At 33.9% G+C, this 19,908-nt stretch overlaps 1 protein-coding gene across 1 annotated transcript; it reads left to right on the top strand.

The window, feature by feature from the left end:
• Positions 1-117: 117 nt before the first annotated feature.
• LOC120328240 (uncharacterized) lies at positions 118-12,598 on the top strand. The gene is made up of 7 exons (XM_039394676.2): positions 118-258; positions 5,728-5,967; positions 6,762-6,973; positions 7,227-7,341; positions 7,567-8,018; positions 8,302-8,505; positions 11,349-12,598. Exons 1-7 carry the CDS (start codon positions 180-182, stop codon positions 11,838-11,840), a joined length of 1,794 nt encoding a protein of 597 aa, XP_039250610.2. The 5' UTR covers positions 118-179; the 3' UTR covers positions 11,841-12,598.
• The last annotated feature ends 7,310 nt before the right edge of the window (positions 12,599-19,908 follow it).

The following is a 19,908-nucleotide window of genomic DNA, read 5'->3' as shown; positions in this document are numbered from 1 at the left end:
TGTAATTTGATGATTCGATAAACATTTGCGTGTTTTTTCTTCAATTTGCTCATTTTGGATAAATTTTATTATATATAGATTTATTACGAAACTTGTGTTTTTTTCATTCAAAGAGATTTTAGATTAGTGCCCTAAGGTAAGACTTTCATCTCGCGAAAGTATTTTTTGAACATTGCACCATGTCCAACTCACTGCCGTTTGGAATGAACAGAATATTGGGATGGCGAACCGATGACAATGACGTGACGGAAATTCCGGGTATGTACAATATATTGCCTCATTTAAATACAAGTATCAAAGCTAGAACAAGTTGGAAAACTTATTTTTAAGTTGGTAGAAATTTTAGACTGACTTTGGAATTGATGTTTCAATAAAATTATCAATTACCCCAATGGTGATATTTTCTGATGTAAATGGAGTAAAAAAGACGAGCATTAGTAATCAAAAGTTATATTTTTAAACCGGTATATTTACACAGTATTGTTTACATAGACAAGCCAACAAATGAATACAGTTAGCTGAATAAAATTTCCTCTTTGCTTGTTGAAAGTAAACATCATTTTTTTACATCATAGTTGCAATTTTCCAAATTAATTGCTCTAATTTTCATATCACTATAACCCACTTTCAATTTGTTTTTTAAAGTCATCGTCATTCCTCTGATTTCATTCTTTGGGATCAATGTTACAAAGGACATCAGATATTTAGGAATTGACATACACGATTATAAATATATGCAATATTCCAACCAGGCCTAAAAACCTCAAAAAGAATCTACAACCTTTTCTACAATTTTTCAAAATAAATTTTTGATATGCAACCTTTCAGGTTTAATAATCATTAAATCGATTTTTGTGTAGACCGCCCATTTCACCAAATTAAAATATAAATTTATTTATAATAATGTTTATAAATTTTTTACTTGTAAAATCTTGTTGCTGAAGTTCAGTCAGGATTTAGTTTCGAAATGACAATTGCCTGAATGCGAGTAAAGCTTTCTAGACAGTCTGAATGAAAAAGCGTCATGTCGAATTTATACCCAATTTACTCATTTTTATTATATTTTGGGGGAAATTACAACCACTGTGGTACAAATTGTGTATTTAAATAGATGTTCTGTTAATATAATTAAGCATTCATAAAGGGCATTAAAGCAATTGTTTTCTAATACAAACATATTCTCAAACAATAGTATATAACAATAGTTGAAACATGATTACATATAACCTAACTCCAAACAAATTTTGTCAATCTCAGAAGCAATATATTGTTTGCTAGCATATATTTTAAGAATTTCATTTTTGCATATTCATTATCAATACCTCGTTACACCAATTTGTTGTTTGAGTAGAATTCACCCCAAATACATCTTTTATGCATATAAATAAATGAATTTTCGAAATCACAGCATTTCTCATTCAGAACTATTTCATATATATTTTTACTTACTTAAGAATGAACTACTGTTTCAACCGCCTCGATTTAGTAGACATATATCAGCGTAGAAATATAATTTAACATTCTGAAAAGTTAACGTTTTCTTACTATGTGTTTCATGCCTTCTGTCTTAACAAAGACTCAGAATAGAAACTACAATCATGTATTCGCACAGTGGTTAAAAATAAATTATTGAAGTGGAATATTGTGCAAGAGTTGAGCGATGATTGAAGGTAGGTTCGAAACTATGCACTGCAATTCCAACATATAAGCCAACGAGCGTTCAATTTCCGCTTGCTAGCTCAAATCTTGTTTGTATCATTTTTTTAACGATACACAGTACACTATAATAATGTAATAAATCACAGCGAATTAATCGCTACTTTAAAATGAAGGGTATCTCGTATTATTAACCAATAATCAGTTACACATAATTTGCCAAGGATTGACAACGGTACATCATGGCATCTCAATTTCACTTATTTTTAAGCTATAAGCATTGGAAACAGCAAATTTCAATGTCTAATATCTTACATGTGTTTACATATAGTGCTAACATTTTCGTTGTTGCACAAGTAAAAATCATCTCAGCTTTTATAGAAAACGTCGATATATATTATATAGTATAAATGTAATCACCGGATTAGTTGCGATATAAAGACAACAAAGACTTCGTTTTATTCCCGGAAACTCTCTTAATTTGTGGATTAAGTATGAAGTGTTTCGACATAACAGTAAATATAAATAAACTATTAAAAAGCGTTATTTTTCATCGCACATCAAATGTCAAAATTTTTTTTTTTAAAGAGTGACATTTAGTAGTTTTTGGTTATTGAATACTTTCAAAATATAAGTCGCTGAATTTTCAAATATTGCAAAATTACTTCAAATGCATATATATATACGAATAATATAAAATATACGAAAAATATAAAATTACAAAAACGCATATAAGTTTGTTAATTTTTTCGCAAACTTACGCTATGATCCCATTTTATTTGTCTTTAAAAAATGTTTTGAATAAATAGTAGTTTCTAAAAAAGCTACTTTTAAACATGAAAAAATTGTATGACGGTACGCGTCATTATCGTGGGCAAAATGGCTGAAGCTGATCGTGATAATGCTTCTATGATATCAATTTGTTCAAGTTTAGTGTATGGTTTGTAAGTAAACTTAGATTCTGTGCAAATTTTGCTTTTTCGCAAACTATTTTTTAAAGCATAAAGTCATAATTGAATACTATATAACTTTAAAATGCAAAAGAGATATTTGTTACACAATTGGTCATCAATAAACTTGGCTCATGTTATAAGTTAACTACCATAGCAAACTCGTTCTGTTATTGACTTCTATTCGAAACTTATGTTTTAATTGGGTATATTCTATTAGCTCATTTTGATTAGGGTCCATATAAATGAAATAAGAATATTGCCAGACGTTGTTTTTTCCTACAAGCCGAGGAATATAATTTATATTCCATTTTTCATTTTGGTGATATCGTTATATACAATAAAGTTAAAACTCAATATTGAAATGTTATATTCAGTTGATATTCAGACTATAAAATTTATCCTAAAATTTGCGAAAAATTTAGTATCTTTCCAAGATATGATAATTAGTTTATATTTTTTTCTGACAATAGATTTATTTTTGATGACCTCGAAATTTTAAAAACTATCAAGACATAATGACTTTTTTTCTTAGTTGTATTTGATTTATAAAACTCTCTCTCTAGTTTAACTTTAAATCGTATATAAAACCACACAGCCTCCAAAGTTATTTTACTATCACTCATGTGTGATCGAAGATAATAAACTTGAAATTCTATCTAGGATTACTCTGTTTTTTATTGCTTTTGATTAAAATCTAAACTCAAACATGACAACAACTTCACATTAATCGTTGTTTAACGACATAAAATTTTACATTCTCGGGCACTAATTGCTGAAATGTCTTGTTTATGACAATAATCCGTCAAACAGATAATAAAAATTACAAAATAAGCATTGCTCAGTAATATAAGACATCAAAACACTATTTTGCAGACATAACCGCAATATTGAAGGCTTGTTCCAGGATTTTAAAAACGTAACCTTTGAAAAATGATAAATTAGTAAATTTATATCATCCAGGATTAATAAATACGTCGCCACGGAAGATTTATATCTTATGAATATTTATTCTTTCTAAAAAATTATAAGATAACTACTTATGATATGTCTATTTTAAAAAATGTGTATATTATGTACATTATAATACGCTTCATTTTAAACAGAAAAAAATTACATTATCCTTGTTTTTTTTAAGGTAAAATGAAGTACAGAAATTACTTTTGTTGTTGGCCGTTTTCATTGTAGTCAATATTAATATCAGTAGAAAAAAGTAATTCCTGGCAAGTGGATTGTATTTTAAATTGCAATCACAGCCGAAATGACCACGAACAGATTCAATCGCATAACATTGCCCAACCCAGCCTATTTGAATCGACAATTTGAGTGTTTTGTATAATGAGAAAGTCTATTTGGACTTTGAAGAAATTGCATTTTTATATCAATCGAATAAAAAAAAATAATCATAACATTTCTTCAACTCAAAATAACAAAAGTTTTAGCTAGTTTTAGAAAAGCTGGTGTTTACAAATGTATTTTAATACTCTCTGTTGACATTGAAACTGTGATTTAATATAAGGATTCTGTACATATTTATGAAATTGGGCCGTTTAAGGTATATACTATTTAACGACTGTAATAAATTGATTTACACACAGGAAGTTGTATGTTTATTTTCAAGTTGTTAAAAAATCTAAATTTGTCAAAGCCTTTTCGATGTCACACTGCTGGTGAACTAGGTAGGGCAAATGTCTTATTTTAAAATTCTACCACAAAAGGTACGCCCATCTTTGAAATTGATACTAATTTTAAACATTATAATGTGTTTCATTTGCTTTTAAACGCAAAGTAAACATAAATAGCTAATATTAAAGTCATTATTATATCGATTTGTGTACTATAAATAAACAATATTTTACTCGCGCCATTAACACTGCGTTCTACGCGATAGCATCTCAAATATAACAATGGAAAACACATTAAGTTTTTATTAATGTTATTAGTAGAACATGACAATTTTACAGAACAAGTTTTTGGCCATGTACGCGGTCTTTCTGCGTTTCTGTACGTTTTCAATGATTTACCAGTTCCCTGCCCTGCATTATACGTGCTAAATTTTATTAAAAAAAATATAGATTGTATCTGTATACAAGTTATTCACATATAGCAAATATTCATTTTACCGAGAAAAAGTCGGAAAAATGCAATTTCAAAATAAATTAATCTACCTAAATTTATCAATAATATGCGCTTTCATCCTTCTAATTTTTTTAATGTGTTTACGCTTATCTTTCGGGTGTATTTTAATATTTACAATATAGATAACAAAACTTTTGTATATTCTTCTTGTACATTCGCTATTTTGTTTTTTTAAATAGCATCAAATTGATGTCATTATTAATGCATTCGATACATAAAATGTATGGGAAACGCCACCGAGACTAGTAGTGAGCATGTATGCGTTTACATTACCTTCGCCAGCGATTACGCTTAAATATTAAAATGAATTTACCTAAACCATATGCTGTTTATTCTCATTCCGGGCCCTCAAAATTATTTAGTTGTACTTCGTTGAATTATGTTCTATTACCGACGTCTTGCAAATGCTACAAATAAGCTGACTTATATCCAAAATGAAATAAAGAGATATTGTCAGCAATGTCTGACATTAAATTGGGAAAAGTGTGAGCAGTTCAGCAATGTTGTCCTAACGATAGCAATAACGAAGAGTTAGCCTCAATTTCTGGGGGCTAAGAATATATAGGCAAATAAAAAGGACAAATGGGTGGTTTATAGAATTATTCACACCTTGGATTATTAAGTGAATCTGAGACAATATTCCAAGGAATGCACGGGCGTAAACCTGAGATCTCTTTGACGCACAGCAACCAGCTATTATGTGTTAAAACCATTGGGGTCGTGGTTGTGTTTGAATACACGAATCATACGAATTACCACACACTAAACGTTCCTGGTATATCTCTATCGCCAACTGAAATTGTGTTTGGAACCAATTATCAACCTCAAACCTTTCTATGTAGATTCATTCTATTTGCCACAAATTATCTGATATATTTTTTATTTTTATTTTAGTTATATTTTCGCACTAAAGCTGCGATATTTCACAAATAGTTTTGTTGTGTTTTAATCCTAGTTTATTGCAAAACTTGTATCATTACAGACAACATGACATCAACACGAGTACAAATTACTTCTGTTGAATCAGAACGACACTGCTCAGCATCTACGTCACCTTGGTCCGGCGGATCATCTTCGTTCTCTCCGATTCCGTCTCAGCGTTCATCCAGCTGTTCGTCTCACCGCGGAGAATATGATACGCACGACAAAAGGCCTGGAAGTGAATATTTGAAATTAGGATCGTCTCGAGAAGAAATTGGCCGAGGCAGAAGTCAGATAGATGGTATGACATTTATATTTATGCTGTTGGTATTTTTTTAGCTTCATGTCAAAAATAAGAGTAAAGAAAACATCAGAATATATTTACTCACTAACTTGATTAAAACAAACTTAACTTTTTTCGATTGTACACAGTACATCCACAAAGCACAGGCCATACGACTTGCGTACATTGATAGAGAACTTTGAGTCGGTATGGTTTCAAACAAAGAGACTTGTAATTTTAAACAAAGATTTGCAATAACTAAAACGCGATGTATAATATCGTTATCTCAACCAAAGTTTTGAGTTATTCAAAGCATCATTACCACACATCCCAAACGTTTAATTGCAATGCTTGGCAACTCTCCATCGAAATATATAATTTAATTTTGATCAGTATATATACGGTAGAGAGAGAGCAGGAGAATCTTTAAGCTGATTGAAACTACAACAATTCCATTCAGTTCTATTTGTTATAGCGTGAACTTTGGCATGAAATTATTGTACCAGGCGTAGACTTGTAATGACGTAATTTTCAAATGAATGCAAAAAATTGGTATCCAAAAATCAGTATTCTCTCCAAAATCACTTATTCCAATGACACGCGGGCCATTTTTTTATTTTATTTATCTATCAAAATAGGTAAATATTTTGGAATGAAACTCGCTGCGAATTTACAATTCGACCAATACAATGTTTGCGTCCTCACATTGAAATTTCCCTAGCTGATTTCACTTATAAAACTTTGAGCAAATTTCTGTAATTTTCAATTTATATTAGACATTTTCTGGATGATTTATAGTTTTGCTTCATCAGACGCAGTCGTTAAACCAACACCCATCAGGAGGGAATGCCTCGGGAATGTCAATTGTTCTACGGCAGAATCGGACGTGCCGATGATCGGCGACGGCGCTCCGTTGCCCCTGGTACCTGACGCACAACATCAGTCAGCCATTGCTTTAGCACTTGCTGGGATATCATCGGATTCTGGTTACTTATATCCTGATTTACTGCCAACGTACAGTCAAGTAAATAGTTTTTATCACACTTTGTTTATACCACATAGTCGAAATAGTTTGCTATTACTGCACGGAACTACCAGTAGTTTTTTATACTTTTTTAGGAATTTTTTTCATTTGCCATTTGTTGTTTTTATTATTCAACTTTGTGAACAAAATTTGCAAACTATGAAATAATATGATTTAATAATAGTTAGGGTTTTAGTGCAGTGAGGATAACAATCGGAGAGTAATATTTTTATTTTATAAATTCAAATCTTAGTATCCAACAAATGCAACAGCTTTGTTGGCTGTTGCTCAACAACAATTGTTCAATTCATCAGCGTCCAATGGATTTTTACGGAAATCTCCACATGATGCCATACCACAAATGATCGGTAATGAAACATTAAAATTTTGAACTTAAATTTTTTTAATCCACTGTTTGAGACAATAAATGGATCTAATAGGCAATTTTTTTTATTTCGAATGATATCAAACAAAGGATTCTTTAAAAATTTTAAAAGGTGGTGTACAGACCTCATTAAAAATTATACCCGGATCATAAAAATACATTTGTTTTAATAAATTGGTTGCAATATAAATTGATGAAAACAATTCAGATCAACAACTTGGACAACTGCAGCAAAATCCATTTCTTTATCGTTTACCTATGCTTTTGTCGAATGTTCGTGATTCCGGTGCTTTTACTTCACTGCCTGCTGGATTACTGTCAAATATTGACCGACAAAAACAATTACAATGCGTAGACATTACCCGCAGTATGCCGTACATGCTTGGTGGAAACCTCGTAAAGAATGACTTGGCTCATCCATCCGCTTTAACGCTGGGAACTTTGTCTAAATCAAAATACAATTTATTTCCTGGGAAGATTGGTATTTCATCTGCATCGCCAACAGGGGGTATTGAAAAAGCAAAGCAGTTAAGCTCAATAGATTCAATGTTTTCTTCAATTAATCCTCATTTTGGAAGAAAACTATCAGATCCGTATTCACCGTGGGGTATCATCGGCAATAAATCTCACGATGTTGCCAGATTCGTGGGTTCAGATGAAGTGAGTTATTGCTTTAACACAGGTTCTTTTTATTTCTATTGTTTATTTTTCAAACCTTCGAGTTTTCTTCCACGTAGATTTAGTTACAATGACTTAGTTGGAGTACTAGAGGTAAAATTACTAGTTGAACACTGCCAGCACATTGTCTATTCTAATACATCTGACAAAAATGAAATTTGTTCAATTTTAAAATAATTCGACCGCATTAAAACCACCATTCGACAATTAAATTGAATTTTCCATGAGAAATATTTTGTTGTTTAATTTGTATTTTGTTCACCAGAATTCGGAAGATTTGAAAATAAAAAAGTGTCGGAGGAGTCGCACAGTATTTACGGAGCTTCAGCTGATGGGTTTAGAAAGAAAGTTCGAGCATAAAAAATATCTTTCAACTCCAGATCGCCTAGAGCTCGCCAATAGTTTAGGATTGTCTCAACTACAAGTTAAAACTTGGTATCAGAACCGAAGAATGAAGTGGAAAAAACAGGTTTGATAATAAATATACCTTTCATGAGTAGCAAAATGTACAATAAGTTTTTTATCCATTGTTGAGTTGAAATAAAATAGAACATCGGCACATCACATTTTTTACTTTTGTGTAAGATGCTTCTAGTTCATAAAATGAAGCTAACAACGGTGGTGATGACCTCCAGTTTTGTATCTTGTTCTTATCCTCAACAACCAATAAATGCACAATATTGAGACACTATGGTTCAAAAAGTCGGATTCAAACATTTGTGCGCTGTTAAACCTCATAGTGTAGTCCACAATGAAATCTTGTACATATATATACGAACGATTAACATCGCATCTGGTAGAAATAACCATTGATGATATTTATAAAAATACGGTTTCTCAGTGCTTCAAAAACTTCATTTTGAAAACAATGGCGCTTTTCAGCTAAAATCATTTTTTATATATTTTACTTTTTGTATACGCAAAATTACGGGCGTATAAGAAATTTATTAGCCCTATTTGCCTAGGTAGAAATGGAAAAAGCTTCGCTAAAATATGTTAATGATGAAAACCTGCCGAATTATCGCCTTTTGTGTTATAATAAGGGAGTGTTGTTACCTCAAACCCACATTATTAAATCCGATTCAAAATATTTAAAACACCCAATTTTGATGAAATGTTTCACGTTTATTTCATAATCAGTGTAGGTTTGAAATTTAAAACTATCGCATTCCAAAACAAAACATTGCTACAACCATGCAGGCATGTGTCTACATGGAATCAAATGTATATCATTTTTGGAAAGCATGGTGATTTGAATATTCTAGATTCTAGAATAAATGCAGTTACTTTCAATTCTGCTACTTTTAAAATAAATAGAAACTTGTGCACAACTAGAGAGCAAACTCATTTTTGAAGAAATCTACTCGATACTGAAAATAAAAGACTAGACATGACTTGTTTATTTGAATTACTACGTCAGCTCAGAACTAAACGACAACCAAAGAGTTTAATATGCAATTCAAGAGTCCTGCTGCACACTAACACAAATATATTTCTGTAACGTTTCGTCTAACCAAAATTAAGATGTTTAACTTGACATATCTGATAGAGAGACAATTGACTGACATTGTGACGTTACAATATTACAAATTCGATCCATGAAGTTGTCTTTAGAAGCGACTAAGGCCAAGACTGATTTTTATGGTAATCAAATGTTTCCAAATGAACATGTTTTGCGTCATCGACTGTCAATCTCGTTGTTTTTTAGAGAAAAATTCTACATCGGTCTAATATTTTGATGTTTCTTATTGGCTATGGTCTTCTAAGTCTGGGTCGCTTGATATCACACACGGCTTTCAATATTGTAAAATCTCATTTTATTTTGTTTCTAATGCGCAATTTATTGAGACATTGTATGAAGTCGGATTCAAGTTATCGAGTTTTCAAAATTTTCAGTGAATATTTTGTGTTTTAAATTTCTGTTCACGTTTCGTAATTTGGATACAGCACTAATTTGCTCAAATAAAATGGCGATCTCGAGCTTATTACATAAAACGGACGAACAAAACATATTTAGCGCACTTAGAAGCACTCAACCAATCATAATGCATTACCGAGGTGAGTGAGTCAAAATAGGATCAAACCAATAATACCGCAATTAAGTCGCCAAAGCCAATAAATATTTTGGGGGATAAGTGCACCCTAACACGTGTCCACGTGCCCCGTTAATTTGCAATTAGCGCATTAGATGCATTAAAGAGCGGCATACATCTCTATTAGCGTGTCCGTTCCTCGCTATTACGCGCAGGTATAAAGTGTATAGTGTGACCCCTTTTTGCGCTCCACTCTTATTAATCATCTTTTTTTTAGCGTCAGAAGCGTGCTTCTACTAAAATGCTAATCTACAATATTGTTGCATTTATGAAAGGAAATTTTGAACGAAAATTTCTGATTTAGCACAAACAATAAAACAAGGATATAACAACATAGTCTTCTGTCTTTCGCCGCGCATAAGTATGTGATCAATAGAATAATAATTCAGATTGCATTTTTTACACCATTAAAACAATTAGAGCGTTTCTTAACGTAATTGAAAACATTACAGCCTATTGGATTTAGAAAAGTCGGTATAATGGACGATATTGATAAGGCTGGGAATTTCCGGGAAAACATTTCAACCGTTAACCGGGTAAAATTAACCGGTTAACCGCGGCGTGACCTTTGACGTAATAATTCAAAATTGGTACGTCACAATGGTTACAAAGCAATTTCGCGTGATCTTATCCCGGTGTCACCCTATATTATTCACGAATTAAAATAGTTTATTGATCGCTCTGCTGCAAGAGACATGCGGCGTACTTTGGACGAAGTATTTTAATAAAACCCGATTCCCTTATTAAATGCGATTTATTTGACAAATTTGTGTTGTGTGCAAGTTCTACGTTATGATATCATAAAAAAAAAACAGCTTCAACTACGCACTTGTTGGGTGATATTGAATAAATGATTTTGCAATGAAATCGTGGACAATATATTTCGACCGAAAACTGATTCTGAATTTATCATTGTCAGATTGCATAATCAACAATCTTGGTACTTGAATTATTTTCCACATTTATTGGGTTCTTAGCAATACAGTTAGTGATATTCTTTTAATCGAACGCCACAGGAGATAAATTCACGATGACGTTATCATTTTAGAAAAAAATTGTACATTATATAAATGCTTTGGACCTGAGATGTCAGTTAACGGTTAAAATAAATCCTAACTGTTAACCATCTAAAATCGGTTAAACGGTTAATCATTTCCAGCTCTAGCCACTATTGCATATTTTGTGTCATTTACCAACTTCATATAACTTATATTTTCAGAGTCAACTTAGCGGTAACTTGCATGAGTCGCAACTGAAGCCTAAAGGACGACCCCGGAAGACTCCAGATCCCAATGAAAAAAGGATTTTCAGCAATGAGACGCAGCATCAGATTTGTGGAGATATCAGAGATTTAAATAAATCCCATTCAGAGAATAATCCTGCTATTAAAACGACGAGCTGGTCAGTTAATAAGATGATGGAAGAAACAAAGTATGGGACAAAAAACAAAAAAGAAAGATCATATGCCTTCACCTCGATAAAAGACCCAAAAACTGTGAATCAATTTGGAGTGTTTGAAAAACGTCAATCTACAATGACAGAAAAGGCCCAATCGCCTGTTAATACCACGAAATCTTACAAAGATGAAGCAACAATGAACAAATTAACCCACGAAAGGATAACGAATGAGCCGCTCGTAAAAATAGCTGAAATTATTGGTGTAAATTCTCGTACTCCCGAAGACACGCGCGATTCAAGGCCACTTTCTTGACATTTTAACATTTGTGGCAGAAATTAAACGATTGATATTAATTTTATAAAATAAAAATCGTTATTTCTGGATAAAATTTCGTGTTGGAAGTTTATTGTACTATACTGTGCTTCATATGTGGTAATATAATTTTTTGCTAGGCTTAACAATGGATGAAAAACCCATATTTTTGAGCAACTTTGAGATGTGACAACCTTATAATCATAGTTTTTAATCGTGGAATTGATACTGCCCCGATTTTTCATCAAATCTATTCAATATATGAGTTTAGGCGAATTTTATATACATATGTAATGTGAATGTGCTATTAGGTTAGACCTATTTGCCTTTATTTTACTCTCGGTCCTGCCTGCTACTCTAAGCCGTCGTTAGTGTTGAATAAAGAATGCTTCGGGGGAGGATACGGAAATATAATAGCATCTTTGAATATTTGGCGAATATTTAGTTTATTTTACATCTATATATTTTAATTCCCGGCCAGGTGACCGTCATGAGCTCAATAAAATCGCTAGTTACCCTATGAATCACCCAGCGTTTTCCTTGTTTTGGGAATTTGCATTTTAGTGTGCCAAGTAAAAATTTTCATGACACTAATAAAAAATGAGTTTCAAATTCAAAGGAAACATGTGATATTTGCGTCACCTCAGGAATAGTTCAATTCTAATAAAAGAGGTGAAAATAACACCATATTGCCGTGTCTGGGGGCCATGTATGATACAAAAATAAAAATTCAAAAAGTTACATTTCACGAGTACAAAAACCTTGGAGAGATGGATGGAAAAGAGTGGAATGGCGCACTGAAAGTTTTGCGTCAGGATCAGATGATTCCCATCAGTCATCGCCAATGATTTTTTATGTTACCTTATATAGGAAAGTGTTGAAAAATTACTGGGTACAGATGATACCGGTGTGGGAATAGATAACACTTTATGGAATTCTGTTTTTCTACATTCGTGCCTTGAAGTGTGCAGCGGTGTATGCTATATTATTGATCGAAAAAGTAACTCGGTGTATTGTAAACCCATCCTAGTGGCTAACGCAAATGCTTCTTATCAAGTGAACTACATTCTGAGAAATAGCATGCAAACAGAGTTCGTACTTGTGACCAAAAAATGATTGCAAAGAGCGTCGTTTACTGTCGAACAAATCTGTTTGCCCTACTACTTGTGTGATAGTAAGCAATCAGTACAACCTGTTTAAAACACAAAACGTTATAGCCTCTTTGGCCATGAGTTTTGAGTGAATGGTTCTACAGTCAACGAAGCAAATCAAAGACAGGGAAGTCAAAAGGTTCGGATTTCCAATTAGGCGAAATAGGTTGGAGCCTTGGGAGCCTCGACATTAAATTTTGAACTATTATTCATTTTCTAAGTCATCTGAAAAGAAAATATCCGGCGTCATGTTGTATTATTACAGTTTCCTAAAGAGTTGTTAATTTCAATTTACTATCAAGAACTTTGATGATTGGCGTACACATATCCCCAGCAAATAAAATACGAAATGTATTTAGGAAGTCACAATATACCGGGAGCGTATTATTACGTCATGCGAGATCAGATTCCGTGATGTACAAACGTAGAGACACCTCACAAATGGCATATCCTACCCTTGGGCCTATTATTATTCAAGTCTGACTGGTCAAATTCCTGATTATTTACGATGTTAAATACCCCCCCCCCCCCCCCTCACAGATCATATGGATATTCTTCCTAGCCCCCGAACTGATCATAATAATGGCTACCCAAACCCAGCGTGTTGAGTGTTCAGTAGCAGTATTGTAAAAAAAAATGACAGACACATTTGATAAAACAAATGTAGATACATTTTATTCTTTTTTCTCTCTTCATATTATCCTCGTGTACAAATTCGTCCCCAGCCTTTATGAACCATGCATCAGCACAGTGCCGGTACCGTCCAACTCAGCTTGCAATATGGTGCTCCAGTCACTTAGACGTTACCGTATTTGTGCCATGGTTGTCATGGTTATCTGACAGTCGGCGTTCGGAGTCGTTTGCTTAGTGAGTCCGGAAATATCCGGTCTTTTTAAACATATTTCTGCCAATGTTAGTATTTTGGCGTCTGACTCCTCACTTTAGGACTATATTTAGTTCGATTTTTGTTCTTGTATGACCCAATGTTAGACTATTTATAGGTGTCGCTGCTAGATAACCAATGCTGGTTTATCGCGTCCCCTTTCACCCTGAAATGCATTATTTCCCTTTCTTTTTTTATCTCGTTCTGTATGTACAGTGTGTATTTCTTGGTAATAAAATAAATTACTGATTACAGATACTTGTATGTTTTCAACCTAGGGAGTCCGATTCAGGTCTATACTTTTGAAATCTAAGTTTCGTTTTTTGCTGGTTTCATTTTTTTTCAAAATGATGCGTTTGGTTCGTTATTATACACTAAAAATACCGAAAATACATTACTAATTCTAATGAGTGCATTTTGGACCTTATTTTATCGCTCTTATTTCTAATGAACACATATATACAAGCGTCTAATTAGATTGCATGTTTTAACATGCGTATGTATATATACTTTGGCAAGCTCTCTGACGTGGTTGTGGCGTAATTTTTGGATGGCGTAGTCTGTTTGGGGTTAGGATTGACATGTGCAAAAATCGTTATGATGCGCCCACTAGAAGTAACCTGCTCGAGGTACGAAACTACACGAGACCAATTATTCAAAAATAAACATCTTTTAGTTTGAACAATCGTTTCGGATTTTGAAAGAACCTATCAGGTAGTATAGATCACAGGGATGGCGAACCACTGACCCGCGGGTCACAAAGTGACCCACCGCACTTTTTCGGTGACCCGCAAGGGCACGTATTAAAAAAAACGTACTGACATATTCCGGTAAGTGATAAAAATTGATAAAACAGGCTCTAATAAAATTTAACAATAAATGAACTATTAAGGATAAAGGATAAGATTCACATATTTATCCCGGGGGAGAGGAAAGCCGATAAGACGGCTTATCCATATGGCGAACCACGCCTCTCGTCCGGTTACCATTCCAAGTCGGATATGGGATTAGATATATTGTTTGTTTTCGGAAGCATGGACTTGGAATGTACCATCAGTTGGGCAGCCAGGGCAGCGATCTCTCAAATTTTAATTTTCGGGTCGGTATGATAATTTTCAGAACTCCCAATCTTGGACGCACGTCTACACCTTTGTATTAGAGATGTACCGATACCACTTTTGTTGCCGATACCGATACCAACTAAAACCGTCGATATCGATACCAATATTTAAAATATGCCGATAGTGCCGATACCAATTTTCCGATGCTATGTAATTATTACCTCTAGTGTGAAGGGCAGGTGGGTTAAAACAATAGTTTGAGCATTATTCATACTGCAGCACATCATTTCAGATTGAAAAAGAGATATATCACAAAATAAGAAATAGATGTTTGGAATACAGATGCGTTAATAGATTCAGATGCATTGTGCACTGAGGCTAGTAATTTCGGTGTTCAATTAGAAAACTCATAGTGGGCAGTGAAATAAATAAATGCATAGCTTATTTTTCCAGCAAACTGATACATTGAATTACGTGCGCAAGATTTCGTGCCGTGCCGTGCCGATATAACGTCTTATTTTGTACTCTACACATTGGAAATCCACTAATATTCGATTGATATATTTCTTCCTAATTACCATGTAGCCTAGTATTAAAAATGCTATATAAAATATAATATAAAAATTTGGCAGCTAAAAACATGTCAGAATCCTATTCCCGTTTCTACTCGCGGGGGTGGGGACGTGCATAGCTCATAGTTCACGATCCTTCCAAGTAAAAAATAATTTCAACATCTGTATTCTAACTTATTTTTAACACATTCTGGATCATATTAAAAAGCAGAATATATCGGTCGACTTTTAGCCGATACTGAAAATTTGGCCAATATTGCCGATACATCGGTACATCTCTACTCTGTATACCGTCATGTAGCTATTGAATGTGACATCGTTTATGACATAACGATTCAATTGATCTGTTCATTTCTCGCGCAACGTCTTGTTACAGCTTTTAATTTCGGAAGTGCAAAACTGAAAGGCACTGCAGACTGTTTTGGGGGGATATACGAGAACTGGATGCTACTTTGCTTTTTATTAGATTCTCGCCGACAATGCCATTGGGGAAACAATATCTTTTAACTTGAAATAAAGACCTAGAAATCTGAAATAAAAATGGAACAGTGTAAAAGTGCCTTAATGTGGTTGAAAACCGATCGAAAAATATAACTCTGTCAGATTGGAATTCTCTCCAAACTCTCTGAAACCGTAAAATATTTTTCCGCATCATCTTAAACGCTTTTTGGTAATTCATATGCGTGTTTTAGTACACAAATTTCATAAAAATCGAATGCCCTAAAGAGTCTAGTAGGCCTGGTAGAAGTGCGACATAAATAAACCCCAAAACTACACAACACCAACTGGAGCTCATAAGATTTGCAAGATAAGCTGCAGCAGCAAGTTTTTCATAGATACATACATTGATTAAATATCTGTGACCCACACTCTTCTGTTCCGTGATAAAAATATAATTTTTGACCAATTCATTGAAAAGGTTCGCCATCCCTGGTATAGGACAACGTCAACAAAAATAAAGGGCTCGTACGAACATCTATTTCGATCAATCGGTCAGGATGTGCCATTGTGTGGTGCTGCAGTCGTTATAGTAAGATAAATTGGGAGGGACAATTGTACGTATATATGTGAAACAAGGAAAAACATGAATATTGAATGTAAATTTAAATAGGCCTAATTGATGATACTATCGATGATGGAGCTTGAAGAAATGTTCAAAGAGAAAAGTACAATTACAATTACCTTCCGTGGGATGCGCACCACTCAAGGTTCGAACCCCATGCGGGGATAGTTATGTGCTAGAGCTAGATGATTATTGGACTCCTCGCCGTTGTATGGTGGTTCGCGTAACCGCTGGTCGGTTACGGTTCCTCTATCATCAATCCATGCTCCCAAAAACAAATAACTAACTATTCCCATATCCGACATGGAATGATAACCGAACGAGTGGCCGTCTTAACCACGGGCTTTCCACAGAGGGCGCTACAAAATATTTTATCATCAATTTCCCGAAAAGCATATATATGTGACAACTCACCAATACGGTGCCAGTATCAGGGTACCGGTAACCACACGGAAACTGTTCAAGCTTTTCCAAATCCTGTGACGATGATCCATTCTTTACATGCACTATGGCTCCATATTATGCTTCAAAATATTCAACTCCCTGACATTCTAAAGTAGGCTTACTTACAGCTAATTTCAGCCTACATAATTGCAAATTTCGTGATTATATTCTGATTACCGCAACTAAACTAAAATTTCATGGAAAGGAAAATGACCATTAATTCACTTTATTTATACCGAAAACGCAATTAAATATATACTGATTAATGCCACCTAAACAGCAACAACGAGATGATATTTGCAACACTGTTTTTCATACTTTTGGGTGAAAAGGAACCATAATGAATTATATCATAAGTTCGAGGAACCCTTGCGCAACAAATTGATTGTTGGATCTCCGCTCTGTAGGAGACCCTTATTCTCAGTCGTTCTGTCTGTTGGATCTCCGCTTTATACGACAGGGGTCCGCAACTACTTTTTAACGCGACCCAAAAATAAATTTTCTAATTTTTCGCGACCCAAGCTTCTGGTAAACATGTAATTAGTTATGATTTTAAAAATTTTTTAATGATAATTTATTTTCTAATATTCTAATATGTTTTTTTTTTTCTTTTTTTTTGATAATTTATTTGTAATTACGAAATCTTGATTTCTTTCATATATTAATAAAGTAATATATAGTATTATAAAGTATTGAAAATGCCTATTTGATGATTTGTTTGTAATTATGAAATCTTGATTTCTTTCATATATTAATAAAGCAATATATAGTATTACAAAGTATTGAAAATGCCTAAAAAGGCATATACAATGCTTCTTTACTCTTTATTAGGTATAGTTGAGACTATTATTGACACTAGCAATTTTCTTGCACAAAATTATATGAAACTTATCACATAAGTTTGTGAATAACAGCGTTTATTATGACTTATGCGAATTATTAGCTTTGCGTTTTGAAAACAACTTATCAATTCGAGGTTCAATTTGGGAGACAGCAACTCGAAGATCTTCTTATTTTTTTAGCCTTGATCTTTATTTGTTTTTTATGTATGAAAACGCAGAAAAAATCTTTTCACATAAGTAGGTAGTTCCAAATGGCAACAGAACATTCATTGCAGCAGCTGATAACTCCAGATATTCTTTTGCAACTGAAATGGAAAATTCAGCCAAACTTCTTTTGCCATCAAATGCGATCTTCAATTCTAATCGTTGGTCCAATGTCTTGCTAGCCAAATTCCTTATGAAGAATGCAATGCGTAAAATTAATATGAGACGCAATTTGTAATACTCTTCCTAAAAAACCTTTGTTTTCCCGCCATGGCCCCAGCCCCATCAGTACAAATGCTAATACACCGCTCCCATGCAATCCATCATTCTGTAGTCTCGTCGCCACTGTTGAGAATATGTATTGACCAGTGCATGTTCCAGAAAGAGCCACGCACATGAGTAACTTCTTTTCAAGCTCCCTATTGGCTATATACCTAATAAATACAATTAACTGCGCTAAACCAGACGTATCCGTGGATTCATCCAATTGCAAAGCGTATTTTCCTCCTTTTGACTCTATCAATCAGTTGGCACCTAATATCTTGCCCCATTTCGCTGATACGTCGGCGAATGGTATCTACAGACATTGGTATTTCTTTCATTCCCTTAGTTACCTTGACTCCATTCATATTTTGACTAATTGCAATAGTTTTGATTAGTGTTACTCCAATGGTGTGTGTTTAATATCTTTTGCGATTAAAATGCCACTTCATACAATGCCTTTTGAGATTTTTCTGAGATCGTGAGATACTTTGTCATCGTTTTCTTTTCGCCTAACAATTATTTTGCTGATCGGCGGAAAAAAGTATTGGTTTGTCAATGAATTCCGGATGCTTTGCTGTAAGATGGAGTTTCAATCTCACTGCCTTCAGGCTCTCGTTGGCAAGAACACCAGAACAAACAACACATTGAGGACGTGATTATTTATAAAAATACACGTGAAACCAAGCTTTATAAATTCTTCGCTGTACCTCCGCTTATAAGGATGGTTTGAGTGATGTATTCCTATCCGATGAGGGTGAGGAGATGAGTCTTTTGTCGGGCGTTGATCCCCACTGCTTGAAGACGCAAAGATGTTTGAAGGCGCATGCGGTGTTCTGTTCTCACTTAATTTCTCCGTTGTATTTTCCGCTCGAGGCTTTTTTGGAGTATTTTTCAGTAACCAGTTTGCCAACATTATTTGTGACTAAAACTACCTTTAAAATTCTTAACCCCGCTAAAATTTGAATTTAACCAAGAATATCTTACAATAACAAATGTAACAGCACCCTAACTATTTAATTTAAAATGGACAAATCTCATCATCAGTCTTTATCAAGCAACTCCACACGGCTACTGCTAACCTCGCATTACTACCAAACAACACAATTGTCTACCTACGTAGTAGGATAATACCAATTAACAATGCAAACTAGAAAATCGGTTAGAAACCGAAGAATTATCGATCGAAGGTTAGGGGATCCCCAAAAACTGTGGTCTTACTCCATGGTGACACCGTGTGTCCCATCACTAATTAATTAATAACTCGCTAATTATAAGACATAATCCATCCAAAATCAATAGGCTTCTGATCCGAGCTATGATGAATGCACATGCAAAATTGGGAGCAGATTCAACCTCGCTTTCGTGAGATATCACGTGCATCTAACACACAGACGAACAGACATACAGACAGACAAAGATCTATCAACATATTTACCGATCTTAAGATCGATAAACAATTGTCTACCTACGTAGTAGGATAATACCAATTAACAATGCAAACTAGAATGTCGGTTAGAAACCGAAGACTTATCGATCGAAGGTTAGGGGATCCCCCAAAACAGTGGTCTTACTCCATAGTGACAC

The sequence above is a fragment of the Styela clava genome, chromosome 7 (genome assembly GCF_964204865.1).
Source record: "Styela clava chromosome 7, kaStyClav1.hap1.2, whole genome shotgun sequence".
NCBI lineage: Eukaryota > Metazoa > Chordata > Ascidiacea > Stolidobranchia > Styelidae > Styela > Styela clava.
This window is presented reverse-complemented; position numbering and strand designations above follow the sequence as displayed.